A 20495-nucleotide genomic window follows, 5' to 3' on the forward strand; every position below is an offset into this window, starting at 1 on the left:
AAAGGAAAGGTTTTATATGATGTCCCTAAAACCATCAGTTTTGCCTTGACTGCTTTTAATTCAAAGTTATTAAGGAAACACAAGGTAGAAGAATTTGTGTTTTTACTTTAAGAAGCAAATACAAACTGGAATTGGGATTTTCATTCCATTTTAGGTAAATGGAAAGAAACAAGACAGTTTCAGACTTTGATTTAAAACTGCTTTACAAATCTATGTTTACCTGATTTTTCCTGCAAAAGAATAAATTATTAGAATAACCTGACACATTATTTACTACAGACAGGCAAACAAGTACTTTGCATTCCTTATAAGATACTAGGTTTATATAGCGTTCTTCTGACACCTTCAAATTACAGCGAAGCTTTTGAATCCTTCCCGATACATGATGCTTTTGGAAACAGCATACCATTTGCCATTTCTATGCCCTTCACTACAGTAACCACACGTGAATGTCCTCGTCCACTTTTATATCCTAGCACTGAAATTACACACTGAAAAGTTACATTTCAAGCGACACCCAAAAGAGCAGCCTTATTTCCTCATGATTGCAATCAGTTTATATTTTAGCAGTAAAAGCTGTAATTACTTCTTAAAGGTACTACCTCACATGAATCAATACTACTCCTCTTGTCAAGGTATCTAGTTTTCTCTGGTCTTACTGTTCATTAGTCTTTCCTATACACTTGAAAAACCTACCCAGCTGTGCCACTGAAGTATGTTGCCAGTTATTCTTTAATACTAAATCAGTATACACATCATACACAAGGTATGCCAATGCCAACAGCCACATTCCCTCAAACTGAAATCTGACCACATACTCTGTTCTGCAAGTTCTTGGATCTGTAAACACTATTTCTTCAGAGGTCATTCCTAAACACGAGTGCTTTACCTAGCGTCCACAGAAACACCTTTGACATTTAAAAATAGAATTATCTAGATTTTTAAAAAGTACATCAGTAAAATCCAAGGAAAAATTGTGCATGAAAAAATACTAGAGAACTAGACAAGCAAGAACTACAGATGCAAAAGAACTGCTTAACACTGTGTCAGGTTTCCCTACTACTGAAACATGTTTCTGATCTATAAAATTCAATTTCCCTCCAAGATTCCTATAGTGTAATCTACCCTCAGATCCTCATCTACAATAGCTGGGATTAATCACTAAAAATAAACATTATTCATCTCTAGGTTCCTTTGGGACACCTGAATACTTACTATTTAATAAATTTTGCAATCTAGTTTTGAACACCTTTTCCAATAGAAATAGCAAAGCCTTTAATGACATCTTGAGCAAAGTTATCCTACTTTTCTTTAGTTATATTATTCTGTTCAAGCAGTCACATCATGTGGCACCATCAGTAGTCCATTTTATTGCAGAGATTGTAATTTCTCTTTTGGCTACCCACTCTTCATTCTAACTGTGCCCCCAGTCTTTAACTACAAAGCACGAGTAAGACTGTTCAGCGCAGATAAAACAAATATTCTGATATATGTTCAGGTTTTTTTGTTGAGGGGAAGAAAACAATTATTGATTTAGATAACTTTGATTATTGATTTAGATTTATTGATTTTAAGGGTGGTAACACTAAGCATGACATTTCTTCTGTACACAGTCAAACTCAGCAGCAAATTACTAAGCAACTGATCAAAAAATAAAAGTTACACACACAAGCACCTGATTTTTTTCTACCCAAAGCTTCACATTTTAAAAGCTTTTAACTGTTGTTATTTTTGAAATAATCTAGTCACATACCAACAATAATCCTTTCTTTTCCAATTATACATCCTCACAGGTGTGGCCAGTGCTACCTGAACTGGTAGTAACCGTGACTAAAATGAGTGACTGCAGACAACTAATAAAAAATAAAATAATAAAAATCACACAACTGGAAAAAAGGGTCCTTGCTTCAGAATTTAAATAGTTGTGCATCAGTAGTTATGTTTAACCATTTCCTACTATTTTAAGCAATAAAATTCTTTTAACATATTAATTAGGAAGCGCATATACAGCTGCTTAGAAACCCTTGTTTTCGATGTTACCTTTGCTGTTGGCATCTTCACCAGTTTCTTCTTCTTCTACTTCTTCAACATCTTCCATATCCTGTTGATCAAGTTCAGACTGTTCTTTGCTATTAGGAACATTCAATAACAGGATCGAGAAGTTAATTTCATAAAATACTATAATGATCTTAAAGGGCTCAAAATAGAAGATCATGTGGGTAGAAGCAAACTGTTGCATCAGTTTTGATCTATGACAAACTAGAAGTCTTAATAGTCAAAGCCAAATTTCTCTTTGTAGATTCAAGTTTCACACTCAACAATCTCAGAAGAGTTTAAAGAACTAGCAGCTTTCCAGAATTGTGAAGATTCCTTTTTACAAAATAATTCCTTCAGCTCCTCTTCATGTCAACAAGTCAAAGCCTTCTTCTGCTCTACTCATCTGCTTTTTTAAGATGTGCAGGCCTTGAGAACTGAGGGTAGGTTCACCTAAACTGTACTTTGAATGCCACAAAATACAAGCATTTGAAGTATAGAAAAAACTACATACAGTGAAACAATAATAACAGGCAGTACTAACAGTTTTTCCCCTCCAGAATTTCAGCTAACATAGTAAGTTGACTAGTGCCTTGTCCCAGTTTTAGATTTGCTTGCAGTTAAGATCCCAAATCCATTTGGCATGAGCAACTCAAGTTTTTCTCCCACATGCTATAAACTTCACATCTTGACAGTGTCAAAATCATTACCTAGACCCTGTCTGTCAAGTATCTAGAGATCAAAGCCATCTGAAGTACAGCACAGGACACAGAGCCTTGGTAACCTACAGATTTTACTTACTTGTCTATGTCTGCCATTGTCCTAGATTTCAAACCCTAGAGAAAAAAACAGAATGTAACAACAGCAGCATTAGACTTTACTTACAAGGTCTACAGGCAAATGTCATAATAGTAAAAAGGAAAGAAACACAAACCACATCAGCTGTAAGAAAAAGGATAAATACATATTATAGTCTGAAGAGTGGCATATCTCCCATGCACTCTTTGAGCTCTCACTCTAAAGCATACAGTAATACTAAAAAGACCCACAAACTTAGTTCTGGTTTAGAACCAATGTATCTACTCAAATAAATTTAAGTTCCTGCAAATTGCCATGTTGCATTTTGTATCATAGAGCTGTACTAATATCACAGATTGAAAACTAGTCCTGTCTAAGTTCAAAATCAAAATATAACCTGAGAAAAAAAATGAAGCAAAAAGGGTGCTCTTTGCTAACTGTTTACTCATTTCCAGCATGTAACTGCAGAGAGAGGATACTTACAGCTAAATCCATTTCTTTTAATACTAAAAGACACCTTTTTTGTGGATTTACTTTTAATCTCAACTTCACAAAACCAATCCAAGCAGCTCCTCAGAATATCCAGAGAATTGCATCATTTAAAAAAAAAATTATGCCAGGCGCCAAGCTATTTAACATGACTAATTTCCATGTTCTGAATGATCAGAATTTTCTTAAGTATCTCAGTATCATCATAAACACATTCCAGACACAGTAACTAGAAACATTATATGTTGAGACTATTGCAAATCTTGCATAACACGAAGCACCTATTTCTCAAATGTATTACAAGGTAAGTAACATTTTCCACAAGCAAAACAGTACTTAGGAGTCTAGTCTCCAAAAAGATGTTTCAGGCGGCCTGAAGTCAGAGACAATACTATGCACAAGAAAACTGTCCCATTACTGCTATCTTAGGTCCAATGGCTCAGGAGATACCAAGTAGTAAGAATAATCCACTGGCCCAGGAAGCATGGAAACCACTGCTTTAGAGTCCCCATTTTTGCTGCTGTCCAGTAAGCTAAACAAATTCAAGTTCCCGTCAGGAAGCTCAACTCCTTATAATGCTTTCCAGTGAGAATTTTAGTCAAAGTGTTGGAGGTGTGAGTTCCAGAAAATACAAAATTTGGATTAGATCTGTCCAAAGTCTGTAACACAAGAGCACAATCCCAGTAAGATCAGGACATTAACAGTCAATATGAAGAGACATGTTAGAATCTAAACTTCAAAATTTAACATCTACATTCTACATAGGTATAATCAAAGTATATTCTTCTGGCATCATAACTACTTCCCAACAATTACATGGGAAGGAAGTATCCGACATTTTCATTCAAGACCACAAATTTACAGTGCCAGTAAAGTATTTAGGAGACCGCACATAATCAAAAAGGTTCAATTCCCTAGTATGCAGAAAAACTACAGAACCAACTACTTGTCAATCTATTTCAGAAAAATAATACAGTATTTGCTGTCAAATAGAATGGCAGCACTACTGTAAACCAAAAGGTATCTAATAATTCAGTAAGTAATTGAGGAGTTCCAGCAACATTTTTGTCTCAAGTTTCTCGAAATTCAGATCACATCTGCCCATCTTGTGACTTCAGGTTTACACACGGATAGAAGCTGCCTAGATAACAATTCCAAAGAGTCTCCTTTGGATACCATTCTTAAAAGCTAGCATGGACTGAAGACCTATAGAAACTGAAAACATACAACTCACATTTGGATGCTTCCGTATTTCTTGAGTGACACAACAATTAGCATTATTTCTGATTTGCAAAAGATTCTATCCATACAAAATACACCACTTTTTTGTTACACATTTCCTCTTAACTTGTTCTTCACGCAGGACCTTTCAAGGAAACTGGTAGTATCACTGTGCAAAAGAACAGGAGATGCACAGTTTACCTGCCCTTCACTCATTTTTATGCAAGCATGACAGACAGTGATCACATTCACAAACTATTATTGCTCCTTGCAGAGACCAACATTTCCTCTCTCCGTTCTCCCTATCAAATACTTCCATAAAAGTAGAGGCAGTTCTTTCAAAGGTGTGACCAGCAACAACACAAACTCTGTGGTCTCACCAAGCCAGTGGGCTAGATTAAACAACAGCTGAAACACCTTAGATACAGGTTTGCTGAAAGAGACCCAACTTCTACAGTTCATTTAAACATTCTTTTCTAAATGAGGACATGAGATTGGCTATGACCAAACTTTAAGAAGTATCCATCCCAACACTGGCCATTAGCAGATGCCTAAGAAAAAAGAGCAATGACATGGCAAGAATTCCCCCAGAAACTCTTCTAGCTTTCAATCATATTCAGAAAAAACACACTGGCTCAGGACCTCACGTACTTGGCAACATCATAATAAAATAATTTTTTATTTCCTAAACTAGTCCTCATCTTCCCTGAAACCATGCAGGTAAGCTGATGTTATCACTCAAGTACCAAAGCACTAAAATCCTGTTTCTGAGTTGCAACATTCAGCTTGGAGATCATAACTAAGTCAGATTTTTCTACACTAGGCAACAGTGTGGCACAGGAAGTTTTACCAGCAGTCCATTCTTGAATTCCTCAGTCAGCCCTTGTTTTCATCATTTTGACAGCTACCTGTCATCAGCAACCTTCATCCTTTCACTGTTCACCCCTCTTTCCAAGATCACTTATGACCATGCAGAAGGCATTCATCTCATTACAGCACCATGTGAAAGTCCAGCATCTGCCTCTCTCCTCATTGCAACGGGCAGTTAACCACCCTCTGCTTCCTGGCAATCCTTGCAACCATTGTGTGTTTTCCAACTATGGCCCAGTTTACTCAAAGACTTTGAATAACATTCTTCAAAGATTTTTCTGAAATTAAAATAGCCTGTACCAAGCAGCTGTCAACTTCAGAGCCTCCCTCCGGTGTGTTCCTATCTGCCTCATCCCATTTTTCCTATTCTTGCATCAGACTTTTTCATGTCTCATCCTTTAATCTTCCCTCCACTTTTTACACAACTCCATATCAGAACATTTGCAGTTGGAAGAGTTCTTCTGCAAACTGAGGAGGTACTACTGTTTGTCATGACACTCATCTGCCAGCTCTAGACAACAGTTCTTGTATGAGGAGGCTACAAGGCACTATGCCAACAGAACTACATTGGCAGACATTTAGACTAATCTGTGCAACCCACTAGCATGCATATATGGTTGCATCACATTTAGTTTATTGTCATTTACTTAAACAACCATAAGCTTCTCTGCAAACACAGTACTACTGGTAAAAAAAAAAACCTGTAGCAGCAGAAAGGCACTGAGAAAATGTATTCCTTAAGAGAAAACAGCCTCCACTATTTTTGCACAATGCCTAATACAAGGTCTGTCTAATACCCAGAGCTTCAAACACAGTATGTACCACAATCAGTAATACTGATACATCATTGCAGTATTTATTTCGTAGTATGTCCCCAAAACTAAATCTTTGGATACAGCACTTGTATCACTCAGCTTCCCACAAGGAAGACACAGCTGTCCTTCCTGGTTTGTTTCATAGGTGCATTTAGGGATTGTGAACACCAGCCGCACCTTGGCACATGAGTGGCAAGAACCATTCACTGATACCACTCCTTGAAGAAGTCTCTGGGATATCCAGTTCCCCAGCTGTCAGTACAGGATTATAACAAACCTGGCTACAACTGGTGTGTTACCTCAAGCCTCAGAGTCTCAGTGTCCAGGCAACTGCTTTGGGCTGAGACACTACTCAGAATCTGGGCCTCCTGACTGCAAGAAAAGGCTTACGAATACCGATAAAGGTTAGCCTCCTCCCCTGTTCAAAAGCCAACAGGCAAATAACCTTCTTATTTGTAAAATATTTTATGTCCCTGTTACTTAAACAGCTACAGCCAGTAGCACTAGCATTATGGTCAAATACAGAGGTGCCCAGGGGCTTCACTTACGATGTTTTGCTGCTCACTGTAAAAATACACAGAGGAAAAGAAATAGTTATCTTATCTTTGCAGGGCTTTAAAAAGAATGCATAGGAAGTTCACGCTACAAAAAGGAAACAAAAGCACAGAAAAGCAATATACAGTGCAAGTCTTCTAGAGGCTAAAGTTTAAAACCTCTTTCATACAGGTAGTTTAAGCTTGATCACAAGCCTGCCCGCCATCACAAGAAACAAATTATTTTTCAAAATGTAAAGGTTACAAGACTGTTAATCCAGCACAAGCTTAGCCAGTTTTGAGTGCATCCTGCAGAACTACTAAGAATTAGCTGAACTCCCTTAAAAACTTAAATCTTACCAAAACAGTAAAAAAATTTGCTATTTCCATGACGTTTAAAGGACACTTTACCTCTTTAATCTGTCATGTTTTTTAAGAAATGCAGTTCGATACATGCAGAAACAAATAATGATATTGCCATGTGTTCATCCCGAAGTTACCCATTAGTAGGCTTTCAGTTTTCAGGGGTTATTGTTTCTTCACTAAGTAACTTTCCTCAAGTGAAGACAGAAGCACAAACTGTAAATATTCAGCCCTTCCCAGTCTTTCCTTTTTTCCCCAGTCTGCCTTTATCCACACAGAAACCAGTCTGAGTTTCCACAGCAGCACCAGCCATGTTACAGCTAGGACACAAATGCTCTGGTGAGAAGCCTTTCCTTTCTGGAGGTCAGCTTTAAGTGTCCCAAGTAAGCACACCGGTATTAGATTACCCTGACATCCGCTCGGCCTCAGGAAGACAGGTCACAGGGAGGTGAGTTAGGAGTTAGCTGAGGAGGCAAGACATTCCTGAGAGTTCTTCCAGCAAAACAGCAGCTTTTTTTGCACAAGCCCTAAGGCTGGCAGGTCGCCAACCATCTCAGCTTTGAGCACCTCTGTGGATACTGTACCACACATGGTACCCATGCCCTCCCTTCCAGGAAACACCATTTCCCCTTCTCTAGAGGAATTGCTCACACAATTAGCTTGCAATAGCAAGTAGAAGAAATTTCTCAAGTAATTCAGGGGACACAAACAGGCTTTTTGAGGATATTGGACCCAAACTACAGCCAAGCCTTGTTTACTCACACCTTTAAAAGAAATATACCCTTTTGCCCAAACTAATTTCCTCAGCAGTTAATAATTCAGAGCACTGCAAATAAGTCTGCCTGTCCATAAAATAGCATATCAGCCTCTTTCTGTCTCTGGCAAGCCTTGGGCAACTGAAAGCCATACATTAACAGAAAATACCTAAAACAAATGAGCCCTATGTGGGATTAAGAGGCTGCAACATGAGATAATAAACTAAGTGGACTAAGTCAGATGTCAGTGAAGAAAAGAGAGGTCCAGCTGGAGGACAGCTAGTTGTATAAAAAAATATCAGGATTAAATCCTGTAAGCTATTTGCAATGCGTGCAGAAACCAAAGGTGCCAGACAAATGACATCATACCAGCCAAGTTCAACTCTCACTACAGACTGGGAAACTCGAGAGGAATACATTCACTGAAAGTTACTTCAAACTGATGTTCTTGCCTAGCATTTCAGGAGGGCTTGTAACATTTTTCTTTACATAATCAGCATCAAAAAAAACCCCAAAATTAAAATAGTAGTGTAGAGGTGCATCAAAAGATGCTCTTTGAGTGTAGATGTTCAAAAGAATTGTTTGGGGTAGTTTGCTCATAACCACTGAGAGGTTTGTAACTTTAAAGAGCTCCAGATGCTCAGCATAGTGCAGTTTCATTCACATCAATGTCAGAACTGGGTGAACAGTTTAAAAAGTGCACAGAACACAGCATAGAGTTACACACTCCAAATGTTTTGTTACTAAGACCTAAAAAAGCGTATCAATCATTTCACAACTGTTAGTAAAAGCTATGGTACCAACCACCAGGTAGGAAAATTGTTACATGAGAAAAGATCACACAGTTCAGTAGTAATTAAGAGAGCATTTAGCACCTCTTCAAAAAGAGCAGTTGAATAATGTATCAGATTTAAAAATGCCATCTCAAAAGGGAATCAAGCAGAAGACCAAGTGTTTCCTTTCTATTTTTGTGATCAAATTCATGAAACATCTATTATCATTAGCATGGAAATTGGTCATGAAACAAGGGAATATTGCACCTATCATTAAACACGGCAGCTAAGCAACATGTTACAAACAAATTATTCATATTACAGAAGAATATGCTGCCTTAGGAAAGCTGAAGGTAAAAAAAAATCTCAAGTTAGCAGGGTAGTCCTATGCTAGAACATCAAGATACCACATCTATTTGATGAAAGACATTATCAGTCACTGAACTCTCCAGAGACAATTTCCTTTTATTTGTGCCTCAAAGAAGTTCTGTTAACAAAAGATTTCTGACTGTTAATGTAGGAGAGCAAAAAAATTGACAAAATTATTTACTCTAGATTTGAAAATTTAAATTAAGATTGTCTGCCCAAATACGAGCACAAAAAACAAGAGTATGAAATAATAAATGAGATAGTACTAATATAAAGGCTATCAAGGTCTGACAAAGAGATTAAGGAGATTAAGGTCCATGGAAACAAGGAATCCAGGTTCCTCAGTACAGTGACAAGAAGGTGCCACTGGATCCTTGCAGTAACTCAAACCCCTCTGTTCTAGTGCAATTTATTGTGCAAGCACCAACTCATTCACTATGTCCAAAAGACATGCACAGTCAACAGCAGAAATGGGGATCTCTAGCAGAAGCCTGAGTAAGGTCTTCTGAACCAAGCAGAGAAGGCTAAGAAATTCAGAGGAGTAGTGATGTTTCACAAAATATACTCAGAACTTTTAGCTACATGCAAGTGCTAAATTGACCAAGATGGGAAGCACTCACACCACAAGGGAGATATGCCCCCTTCATAAAGGGAACACCAAGTTTCTCTGCTGAAAGATGTTCCAGTCAGCTAAAGCAAATATAACTGGCCAATGCTGCTAGAAAAACATACCATTGTTCTTCCTTAGCTATGCATACCTCCTTCCCTTCATCAGCAACGTCTGAATGGCCATAAAGTTAAAAAAAAAAGGTGCTAGGTATTTCTTTGTACAGGGCTAGACCTGCAATTGCATGAGTAACAGCAGGGTCAAGAGATGGAGGCTGCCACAGGCAAGTACCTTTTATAAGAACTCATGAATAGGGACAGGCAAGTTCGAAGTTACTGTGAAACTGTATGCTACATCTTACCTTGTGATAACATGGCAAAATTCAGAATCTGGCTGTAGAGAATAAAAACACTAATTCATAATAATGATGAACCAAGTAACACACCACAATTAATCAAAACTGTCTGCTCTCTTCCCTTCAAGTGGTATTTTTTGCTTTTTCTAATAACTCCTGAGGTAAAGGCACTAACATCAGCCATTTGCCAATGCAACTATTTCACTAGCGCATGCAGGCCTCTGCACAAAACATGTTACAGCACGAAAACACAGATTTTCCACATTTCAACTTTAAACTGCTCCACAACTTGTACGAGAACACCAGTTACATGATGGGAAAAACTCAAGTTCTCCAAAACAAAACAGAGTGATCATATATATAACTCAGTTACTAGTAACTGCAGGGCTTGCTTTCATTCCTGTGGAAACACTTTTTAGAGTTTTCCCCTTCACTACTATTCAAATCAGGAAATGAAGGTTCAGTCAACAAATACTGAACTCCTCTATTTTTGTAGCATTTTTATTGAATTTTAGGTAGTGCCTGTTTACTCTTACAGAAAAAAAAGTCTCCATAAGGAGAAGGAAATGGACTACAGAATTACAATTAAAAATCAGGACTGAATTATATCTGCACGTTTGTCTCTGCTACTGATCTGAGCTCCCTGATCATGTTCTAAAAATAGGGTAATTAACAGACAACGTGGCCTTTGTTCTGGATGCCAAGATTCTGTAGCAGAAAGCCTACCAATTTCTATTTAGAACAAACTTTCATTATTAGAAAAGTAATACAAAAGTTTAATTCAAGTCTGAAAAACCTAAACAAGGGCTTTTTAAAATATTTTAAACAATCAGTATAGCTTATTGAAGTTTCTCCTTTCCATCACTGATCCTGAAGAGCTGAAATCAAAATCTTCATATATAAAAATATATTTAAAACTTCCTAAGAAATTATTTCTCTATACAGTTCATGTTGGTACAAGCATTGACTTTGTTAAAAAGTGTCAAAGTAATACAAAAATTGTGTTTTAACAAAGTACTTCAGGCATCAGGGTACATTTTAAGTTTAAGAGATGAACTTGTGAATGCCACAACATCAAACAAAGGAAAAGAGAGTGCCAGTTGACTACTGAGATCACCATATAATCAAAGACAACCATACTGGCAGCTACACTGCTATCTGCAAGACTACAGCATTAAAGTTTTTATCCAATTTGACTTGAACATCTAAACATCCTTATTTGAAAATAGTTTAAAGAACACTGAAAAATGTGTATAGGTTTCAAAAGCATGTTTTTTTCTGGAACATCTGATGAATACTATATTGTAAGTTCATTCACTCCCTAAGAAGCAACTGAAATTCCTAAAATATATTTAGCAACTCTTTTGTTAGCTTCAGTACAATATTTTTTCCACAGAAAGAAACCCATTACTAAACTGCAAACCTTAAAACATCCAGTCTTCAACTAATGAGCTAGTATTCACAATCTAACTTTGACATAATTTGGACACTGTTAGGGGTGAGATGTTACAACTGGTAGCAAGACCCAACAGAAATACACAGATGGTTTCAGTAAGTCACTTTCAAATGAATACAGGTGCAGAGTTTCAAAAGCATTTGTAAACATACACTACACCTGTAGAGAAGAAGTTGAGCCAAGGAACTTGAGCCTTATTTACAAATTGAGATTCATAAACATTTTCCTGTGAATTTCACTCAATCCCTAATGGTGAAGAAGGTGATAAAAGACTCAAGAAGCCATGTCATGAAGATCCCACCAGTTCAAAAATAGCAAGCATATTTATGATATTACCAGCTTGCACACTTAAGGAACAGAACAAAGCACTTATACCAGCTCATACTTAATCATCCAAAGTCAAGATAAGTAATTTCCAAAACTGGAGTATCACAGAATTAAGAACTGCTTAAAAGGGTGATCCAAGTGAGGCAAAATAGTACTAAAATCTAAAGTAACATATATTAAAAGAGGGAATTCAAACTAATTTAGAATACAAAAGGTCAAAAAATTTCTGTGCAAAGACATAATTGCATGCAGCCCACTGAAGACTTCTACTCAACATGGCAGAAGCACTCAAGATCTGAAATGAATGCCTGATGACTAAAACACACAATGCAAAATACAATCATTATACACTTCAGTAACATATCCTTAATAAAAATACCATATTCACTGCTGAACATTGCGGAAGAGAGGAAATAGATCAGTTCAGGGCCTAGCAACATGAACACCCGAGGAACAGAAGCAGTTTAAATCTGAGATTAATAGCATGTGAGAGCTGAACAATGAGAAGTGACATAAAAATACCTAAGTTAAAAGGAAGTTCAAAAAGAACTGATTATAAATTGATTTGTATGTAAAAATAAAACAACTAATTGTTTATGTCCCCTCCCATGTGTGTCATCGTCCGTGTGTCCCCGTGTCCCCGTCCCCCCCCCAACTTAACCTTTCAATGCTTAAGCCAGGTTTTTATCTAGAGACAGAACTAAAAGGAAACTTTCCCTCATGGGCAAGTCATCCCACACAAAATGTGAAAGAACCGCCCCTCCTTCCTTTGAATCATCGCATATTAAACAACATCTAAAGTAGTGGACTGAACTAATCTTCCTGCAGATGGTCAGAAAAGACAATGAGCATTTATGATTCTAACCTGGGTTTTAGAAGCCTGGGGGTTTATTCCATTCCAGACTTCAGGCACCTGCTTAGTCTTAATCAGACTGCACCTGCACTCTTAACCAGTATTTCCAACACTTAAAACCAAGAATAATTCTGGTACCTCTCAGGTTTTGGGCAAGGGTTTCTTTGTTGCTTGGTTTGGTTGTGATTTGGATGGTGGTGGTGGTATTTTTTTAAAGAATAAATGTCAAATCATCAACTGAATGCTTCACAGCTACAGCTACATCCAGGAACTAAAGTTTTCATATCTAAAAAGCTGCTTTCACCTTTTGATTATAAAAAGTCCTAAGCATAAACTGGTAGTATTTTGTTCTAAAGTCTACAAAGACGAGGTGAAACAGCTGATGTGCAACTGCCTAATCATTACCACAAGTTAAGCTTTAAACTGAGACATCACCATTGTAAATTATGTTTGTGCAGATGTACATTTAAGCACACATTCAGCCCCCAAATGCACCTGTGTTTTCCAATACTAAAATCTAAACAGCTTTCCACCTAGGAAAGATCTCCAGTCTAACCTTTGACAGTGGTTAAAATGCTGATAATGCTTTGGTAATAAGCAAATTCATTTAAAAGATTAATCTTTAGGGAGAACATAAATTACTTTCAATCTTAAATTATTTATATTTTAAAACTAAATATAAAGTATCAAAAGTAGATTAGCAAGGTGGTCTTTTTCTGAACACAACTGAAGTTCTAGTCTGCAACATATGTAGTCCTCCTGAAAACTTAAGGTCAAAGTTATCTCTATATACATGAGGCCATACTCACAATTAAGATTTTTTTTTCCCTTTGTATTAACTTTGTTGAGTGTAGAAGTCCTCAAAAATCTCATGCATTTTTTCTAAATAGCTTAATTTTTCAGAAGGTCATCAAATGAATCCCCAAGCAACTTCTGTGATGCCTTCCAGGCATGTCTAGTTTTCTAGACAAATACATTATGACACCAGAACTACTCTCCAGATTAACAATGTTAGGTGATGAAGAACTGCACTAGGCCTCTGAGCTGAGGATCAGCTAGATTGAATTAACTTTAATTATAATCACTTTTGAGCTCAAAGTAATTTACAAATGAAAACTGACCTATAAGCATTAAACCCATCATCACAACTGTTCCTCAGATTAAACACGACTTGTACAATGCAGTTCTGCTCTATCATTTACTATCTGCTTTCCTAATGAGAAGTTAGATGGAATGCAGTCACCTAGACCAGAAGCTAACTCAGAAGACTCCTCAGCTCTAGTAAAATACAAGCAGTGTTAAAGTCTTGTTTCTACCTGCAAAGTACTGTCTTCTGTATGGGTGCCTACTCATACCACACAAATATCAAAGCACTATCCAGTTAATGGAAAATCCCAGAGCTGAAGTTCCACTAATGTATATAGAAATGCAGAAAAATGAACAGGCATTTAAAGAACACCTGCATCTCCATTTTCTGCAATCTGTCCAATTCCTGAAGTTTCCCAAAGAAATAAGAATCAGACTTTTAGTTTGAGATACAGCATGTTTGCAGCTGTGTCACAAGAATCTGAATGCGAACTGGGTTACAGCCATATTAACAAAAAGGTGTAGATACCATAGATATGTTCATTACACCCATTGGTCTACTGGAACAAACCAGGTTTCACCAGAGGATTCCATCAAAAATTCAGAATAGACAATGCTTGTCTTATTTCCCCTACGATTTTTCACTACTGAAATTCAAATCCTCAAGCTCTTTCATTCCCCAAAGGAATATAATCTCTGCCACAATGAGTGTTACAATTACTTCAACTTTTAGGAACTAAGTGAATAAACAGACTTATACCAATGTGACTAACAGTACAGTAAGCCAAAGTTTCCTTGAAAAATCTGGAGTTCCATATTAAAGAACACAGTCTCAGCCTGGAAGACTCGGGTGTCACCCAGGGTTGTGGAAACTCTCGTTAACAAAGCTTCATGACATACACACCCACAATGCCTTGCTTTCAGTTTCACTTGTGCACACATGTTTATTGTCAGTTATGCAAGAAGCCAAGAAAAAAAACAGACCACCCATTTCCAGGGTGCTCAGTAAGCAGATGACCATAACAAGGAGCCTGCTTGCTCCCAGGAACAGTTTGAGGGAGGCAGGGAGTAGACGAAGCACAAGGATGGCAAGAGCATTACTGTGCTGGACACACACAGCGCTACAGCAGATCCAGCACTTTTGGCACTTCCTGTAACACTGGGCTGGCTGCACAGATGCAGCACAGCACTTCTGTGCACTTCCAGCAGTCCCAACACTCACTTCCTAGCCCTGTGAATGTCAGGGAAGGACCAGGGGCTCTGAAAAACTCCAGGTCTACCACCTGTGCACAAGACCCTCATTCTACAATCTTCTGTCCTCAGAAACTAGAACGCATGATATGCAAGACCTGCCACAAAATACAGAAAAAGTGGAGGGGAGATTGCTAACATATACCACTCTCACAAGAGTAAGTGGGCCACACAAACAGAAGTTGAGGTATCAATGGCCTATTCTAAGCACCTATATCAATGTTTCTTTCAGGTACCTGAAGCTTGAGTGGCCTAGACTTTTGTCCAGTACAGAGACATCCAAGTCACTCAAATTTCAGTGTATGTAGATTTCAAATTCCATTTTGCCCTATGAATTAAGATAACTTCTGGATTTACAAGAGACTGGACGCCATCCAGCTTGCTTCAATACAAGTACAGTGTCTTTCTCATTCTTTAAAGCGTGTATCATTGTAAAATGGGCACAGCAGGACAGCTACTAACTAACAAGCTACTAACTAACAAGCTACTAACTAACAAGCTACTAACTAACAAGCTACTAACTAACAAGCTACTAACTAACAAGCTACTAACTAACAAGCTACTAACTAACAAGCTACTAACTAACAAGCTACTAACTACCTAGAGCTGTACACAGCCTTAGATCTTCTCTTATTTCATGACTGAAATGAAAACAATCATGCACTATTGCCTGCCTGATAAATGTAACATCCACCAGTAGATAATAAAATCCCCATAGAGGGGGTGAACAGAGGAAAGTATTTGTCATACCTTGCACACCCTGTGTCCACCTTCTCTTACCTTCTTCAAAGGAGCTAGAACACAAAATTTAAGTGTCTCCATAGGGCTTCAAACACAAATGGACGTGCACAAAACTGCAATGTGCTTGGAGATAAACTGTGGAAGATGCTGACATATTATTACTATGCCACAGTCACTTGAAAAAAGATTTGTGTTTTCTTCTGAAAGCAAATGGGGAAGGTTTTGTGTTAAATATTGAAAGCCTCATAAGAATTGGCAGCGTAAGTCCCCTAAACACCCAGTGTGGAGTAGGTGGAACATGTTTTATAGGTAAATAGATCTGCATGAATGCTAAACACAAGCCAATACTTCCAGCTGTAGTTACTAGATCTTTCAGGTAGTTTCTTAGCCTTCCTTGATGACAGACATCATGCACCTCTTGTACTACTGTGGACAACGGACGCATCTCCAGTCAGGCGGAAAGCAAACGCCTCATTTTGGGAGACAGCAGCTAGCAGGCACCCAGAGAAGCGACACATCGAACTCCAGAAAAACGAAAAATGCCCTTTCCTGAGGCAGGAAGCAAGAGTTGCCCGTCCCCTGGCTGCGTCTCTGGGTCCCCCTGCCAGCAGCGAGCAGCACAGCACAGCCTACCCGCGGCTCTCCGCACAAGCCGGCGCACGGCGCGGCAGCCAGCACCAGGCCACAGCGCGCTGCCATCCGCCGCCCACCCCTCCGCCATGTGCGCATCCGCCGCCCCCCCCCGGCCCTGCCTGCCCGGCGCTCGCCCCCCCTCACGGCGGACGGACGGACATACACACCCCCACCCCCGCTCCTCCCAGTGCGGCTTTCCGGCCTCGCCGCCCTCCGCCTCCCCGGCAGCGCCGGGCGCGCCCCGCGACGGCCCCGCCGCCGGCCCCACTCCGTCCCCACGTGTTGCCGTGCAGACCCGCCTCCCCTCGGCGCCGACCCGAGCCGCGCGGCCCAGCCTAGCCCGGCCCGGCCCCTTCGCGGGGCTCGGCGGAGAGACGCGCGGGAAGGGGGGAGGGGGGCGGCGGGCAGCGCCGCCGCCGCCCCGCGGGCCGCGAGGGAGACGCTCAGGCCGGAGCTGGCACCGCCGACCCCCCCAACCCCCCACCCCGCGCCCCGGCGGCCGAGGGGCCCCGCTAGGCCAGGCCGGGCCGGCACCCGCGGCCTCCTCGCGCGGGAGCGGGGGGCCCAGCGCCCCCGGGCTCGCTCCCCCCGCACCCCCCCCCAGCCCCGGCGGCGGCGGCCGCCCGCGGCCCCGCCCGGTACCTGCGCGGGCCGGGGCTGGCGGTGACTCAGGAGCGAGGAGGAGGCGCCGCGCGGCTGGCGGTAAAAAGACCCGAGCTCCCGCCGCTCGCGCTCATATAGAATTAACGTCACCACGTAACACCCCCCCATACACACCCTCCCCCGCGCGCCCCGGGTCTCCTGGCAACGCGCGCGCGCGCGCGCGCCAGGCCTCGCGCCGGCCGCCCGCCTCGGGCACGCGCCGGCCGTTGGGGCCTGCCCGGCGGGCGCCCTTCCCCCGCTGCCGCCGCGGCTCTCGGGCCGGGCCGGGCGGGCGGGCAGGCGCAGAGGGAAGGTCCGGGCGTGTCACCCCCCGGGACGTGTGTCCTCTCACGTACCTCGGGCTGATTCCTCGTCCCTGCCGTGTGCCCGAAGGGACAGGCGCGCCGGCGGTGCCCCACGCGTGGGTAGCACCCTGCCAGCAAACCCACCGAGGCGCGGGGACCGCCCGGCCTGGGCGGAACTGTAGCACCCCGGAGCTGTGGGCCCGCTCGGTGGGCCACAGCATGGCGCAGAAAGCACCTCCTCCCAGGCGGGAGGGTGGCGGGGACGAACCTGCCAGGGAGTCGGGATGTACTGCTACCCCGACCACCTCAGCGCTGCTGCTTTGAACCTGAGCTGGGAAGGTTTCTGAAGGCACCCGAGCAAAACCAGAAATTACTCAAACAGGGAAACCCTATTCACACAGGCTACAGGCACCACGAGACCGCAGTCAGCACTAGCTTACCTTAAAAGACCAGGCTGAAAACCATGGTGGTTCAAACGCTGTTTCATGAGTTTCGGTCGTTTGTGCCTTGGCCAGGACGAACAGCCAGAGGCAGCGACAGCTTCAACCCTCCCATTTTAACTTGCCGTACTTTCCTGCCAGAGACCTAAGCAGCCTGGTTTCCTCTCATGCCTGACTGCAAGCTCCAAGTGAAGCCTTTCCTAAAACTGATTGCTTCCTAGGGTTTCTCTCCCGTACACATGGTCCTGAGTAATAGCATGGAGCACACTTGAAGAAGACATCTGCGATCTACACTAAACTTACGGAAACGTAAATGTCTGAGACTTTTAGCTCCTCATGGCTGGAATGAGCCAATTATTTCAAACAGAGGCAGATGGTATGGACAGACACATGGTGTGATGGTGTGAGAGCTATTTGCTAAGGATATATCACCAAATATTGTATTATTTACATTTTAATAAATTCTTGCATCTAATTGTCTAAAGCAATCTGCGGTCTAAATGTAGCTATTTAAATAATGGAACTGACAACAGAAAGCAAAAGCAGAAGAAAAAGTGGTGGATTTGCCTAGTATCTGCAACTCAATCTATGTTCAGAATAAGCAAAAGATAAAGGATCCTGCCCTTCACTGTATGGTGCCACACCAGTTTTGTTCCAGTGTATGGCAGTAAACTCTCAGCCCCCAAAAGTTGTGATATCTTTGTGATAAAGAAATCCCATCTGCAAGACAGAAGTTATGTAGAGAACTTAAGGATGCCCTATTCCCCAGCACATTGAATTCTGGGAGGTGGGCTTTTTTATAACATGCAATTTAAAATAGCTAGAAACTTCAAAAGTGTAAGGAGGTGTCCTGGTTTAACCAGGATAGGGTTAAGTTTCCCCAGCAGTGGGGGGGAGCTCTAGCCGGGTTATTCAGATACCATGCGGACGTCACATCCTGGCAGGTCACATTTTCCTGGCGCGGAGCGGGGTGCACTCGTGGTTTTGTACATCGTGCTTCAAACTGCTGTATTTGGTAGCTATTTTGCTCTGTTCACTGCTATCACTATTACTGTTATTGTTATTGTTATTGTTGGTTGTGTTGCTATTGCACTGTTGTATTAAACCTTTCCTTATTTCAGTCTTGGGGCTTTGTATTTCACTCCCTTTGTGGGGGAGGGGCAGCGGCCGCGTGGTCTCAGACCCCGGCAGGGGCTAAACCATCACAGGAGGCAAAAGAAAGATCCAGGCAAAAGGTTGCACAGCATAGTTCAAGTGTAAGAATTAGGGAGAAACAGGGATGGAGATGTTAAATGGTTCTAAAATTAAAGTTCCTGTAGCCCCCTCCCTTGCAACCCTCAGATTTTAAAATTGTGCGAGATGCTAATTTTTTATTTATTTTATCCGAGGTGTCTGGTGCTTGGGAATATGAAGAGAGCAGAGGTGTACAGAAGGCATTTGGTAAAAATGACCAATCAATTGGGATTTATCGCAACACCAATTATATGCTGTTGCAGACGTTCTCTTTATTCAATCAGCTAAAGTGGCAGTCATCTGTAAACAAGTGATTCACAAGGCTGCAGCTAGCCTCGCTTGTCTTTCTGAGACCTGCCACCTAGCAGAACCCCGAGGTGAGACCCAGTGACTCTTATAGAGGAGTGATGTACAGAAGAAATGAGATGTGCAGAAGCCAGCAGTGTCAAGTAGAGAGTAAGCTCGTCAACAGTAGGGGCCAAGGAGTGGAGACAGGTCTAAGCAGGTCTGAGCTGGAAGCATACCTCTAGACTGGAGGGAAATGCCTTTTCATCCAAAATTCACAGATGTCTTTTAGGGGTTTTGCATGGGTCAGGTAAGTCAAGCCCTTCTCATGAGACAAAATAAAACCCAAGTCCTTATGCTATGGCTCTTTATCAGTTTTTGAAGAACAACAGTTATAGAAACATTTTTCAGTAAAAAGCAGTTTCTGTGAACAACTAAGTAGGAAGGGACAAGGGAGAGGACATATGGACACCAGTCCTGCTTCCACACGGCACCTGCCATCACACATGTATGGAAAGAGGAAAAGACAAGCCTATTTCTTGCAATATGTGAATTGTATCCACACGCAAGCTCTCTAATTTATGTTGTTTTGCTGTCAAAATGGTTCAACTTGTCCTGACATTTGTGCAGTCATGACAATGAGACTAAAGAAACTTTAGACTCGAGTTGAAATTAAACCTGTACTTGAGTTTTAATGGCTGATACATTTTTCTTTGCTTTGAATTTTCATCTTCCTGTGTGTTTCCCATGCTTTAGAGCATGCACGGCAACTTTTAGCTTCAATCTGACTGGATAGTTGGAGCACTGCCTTGATGTTGCACAGAAAGTAAAACTAACACCATTTTTTGAATAATGGGAGTCAAATCAGCTGGGAATGCGTTAGATACCGGCATAGGTATATTGTCTTCATAAACGTGTGTTATTTTTCAAAATATTACATCTTGAAGCTATTTTAAAAGTCTTAAAACGTGTGTGTAAAAAATGTGCAGGTGTGGTCACTGAATGTGCAGAGACACAGCATTTTCTCCAAGCTGCAAGAGGTTGGTAAGAGACACTAGCAGAACCTGCCCTATGGCATAGAAGCCGGGGCAAGTCTCCTGGGGATACTGACTTGAGGTCAAATTGCTGCTCCAAATCAGAGGAAGAAGAGTTTGAACCGGGTCCCTCACATGCTAATTGAGTGTCTTACTCACAGAGCTATTAAATATCAGGGAATCTGACCTCTCCCTTGCGTGCACAGGCCTTATCAGCTACGCTCACT

General features: G+C 41.2%; 1 protein-coding gene across 3 annotated transcripts in view; it reads right to left on the minus strand.

Annotated features, from left to right (window-relative positions):
* NAP1L1 (nucleosome assembly protein 1 like 1) overlaps positions 1 to 17430 on the minus strand; it is a 31338-nt gene extending 13908 nt beyond the window's left edge. For 2 of the 3 annotated variants that reach the window (XM_074870607.1, XM_074870605.1), the window contains exons 1-3: positions 16972 to 17093; positions 2836 to 2870; positions 2041 to 2129 (exon numbers count right to left, since the gene is read on the minus strand). In XM_074870607.1, coding sequence (XP_074726708.1) covers positions 2041 to 2129; positions 2836 to 2852 — 106 coding nt within the window. In that variant the 5' untranslated portion in view covers positions 2853 to 2870; positions 16972 to 17093. Of the gene's footprint in view, positions 1 to 2040; positions 2130 to 2835; positions 2871 to 16971; positions 17094 to 17327 lie in introns of those variants that run through there. The other variant, XM_074870606.1, reaches the window with a different exon arrangement.
* Between the last annotated feature and the right edge of the window lie 3065 nt (positions 17431 to 20495).

This window comes from Strix uralensis, chromosome 5 (assembly GCF_047716275.1).
Source record: "Strix uralensis isolate ZFMK-TIS-50842 chromosome 5, bStrUra1, whole genome shotgun sequence".
Taxonomy (NCBI): Eukaryota; Metazoa; Chordata; class Aves; order Strigiformes; family Strigidae; genus Strix; species Strix uralensis.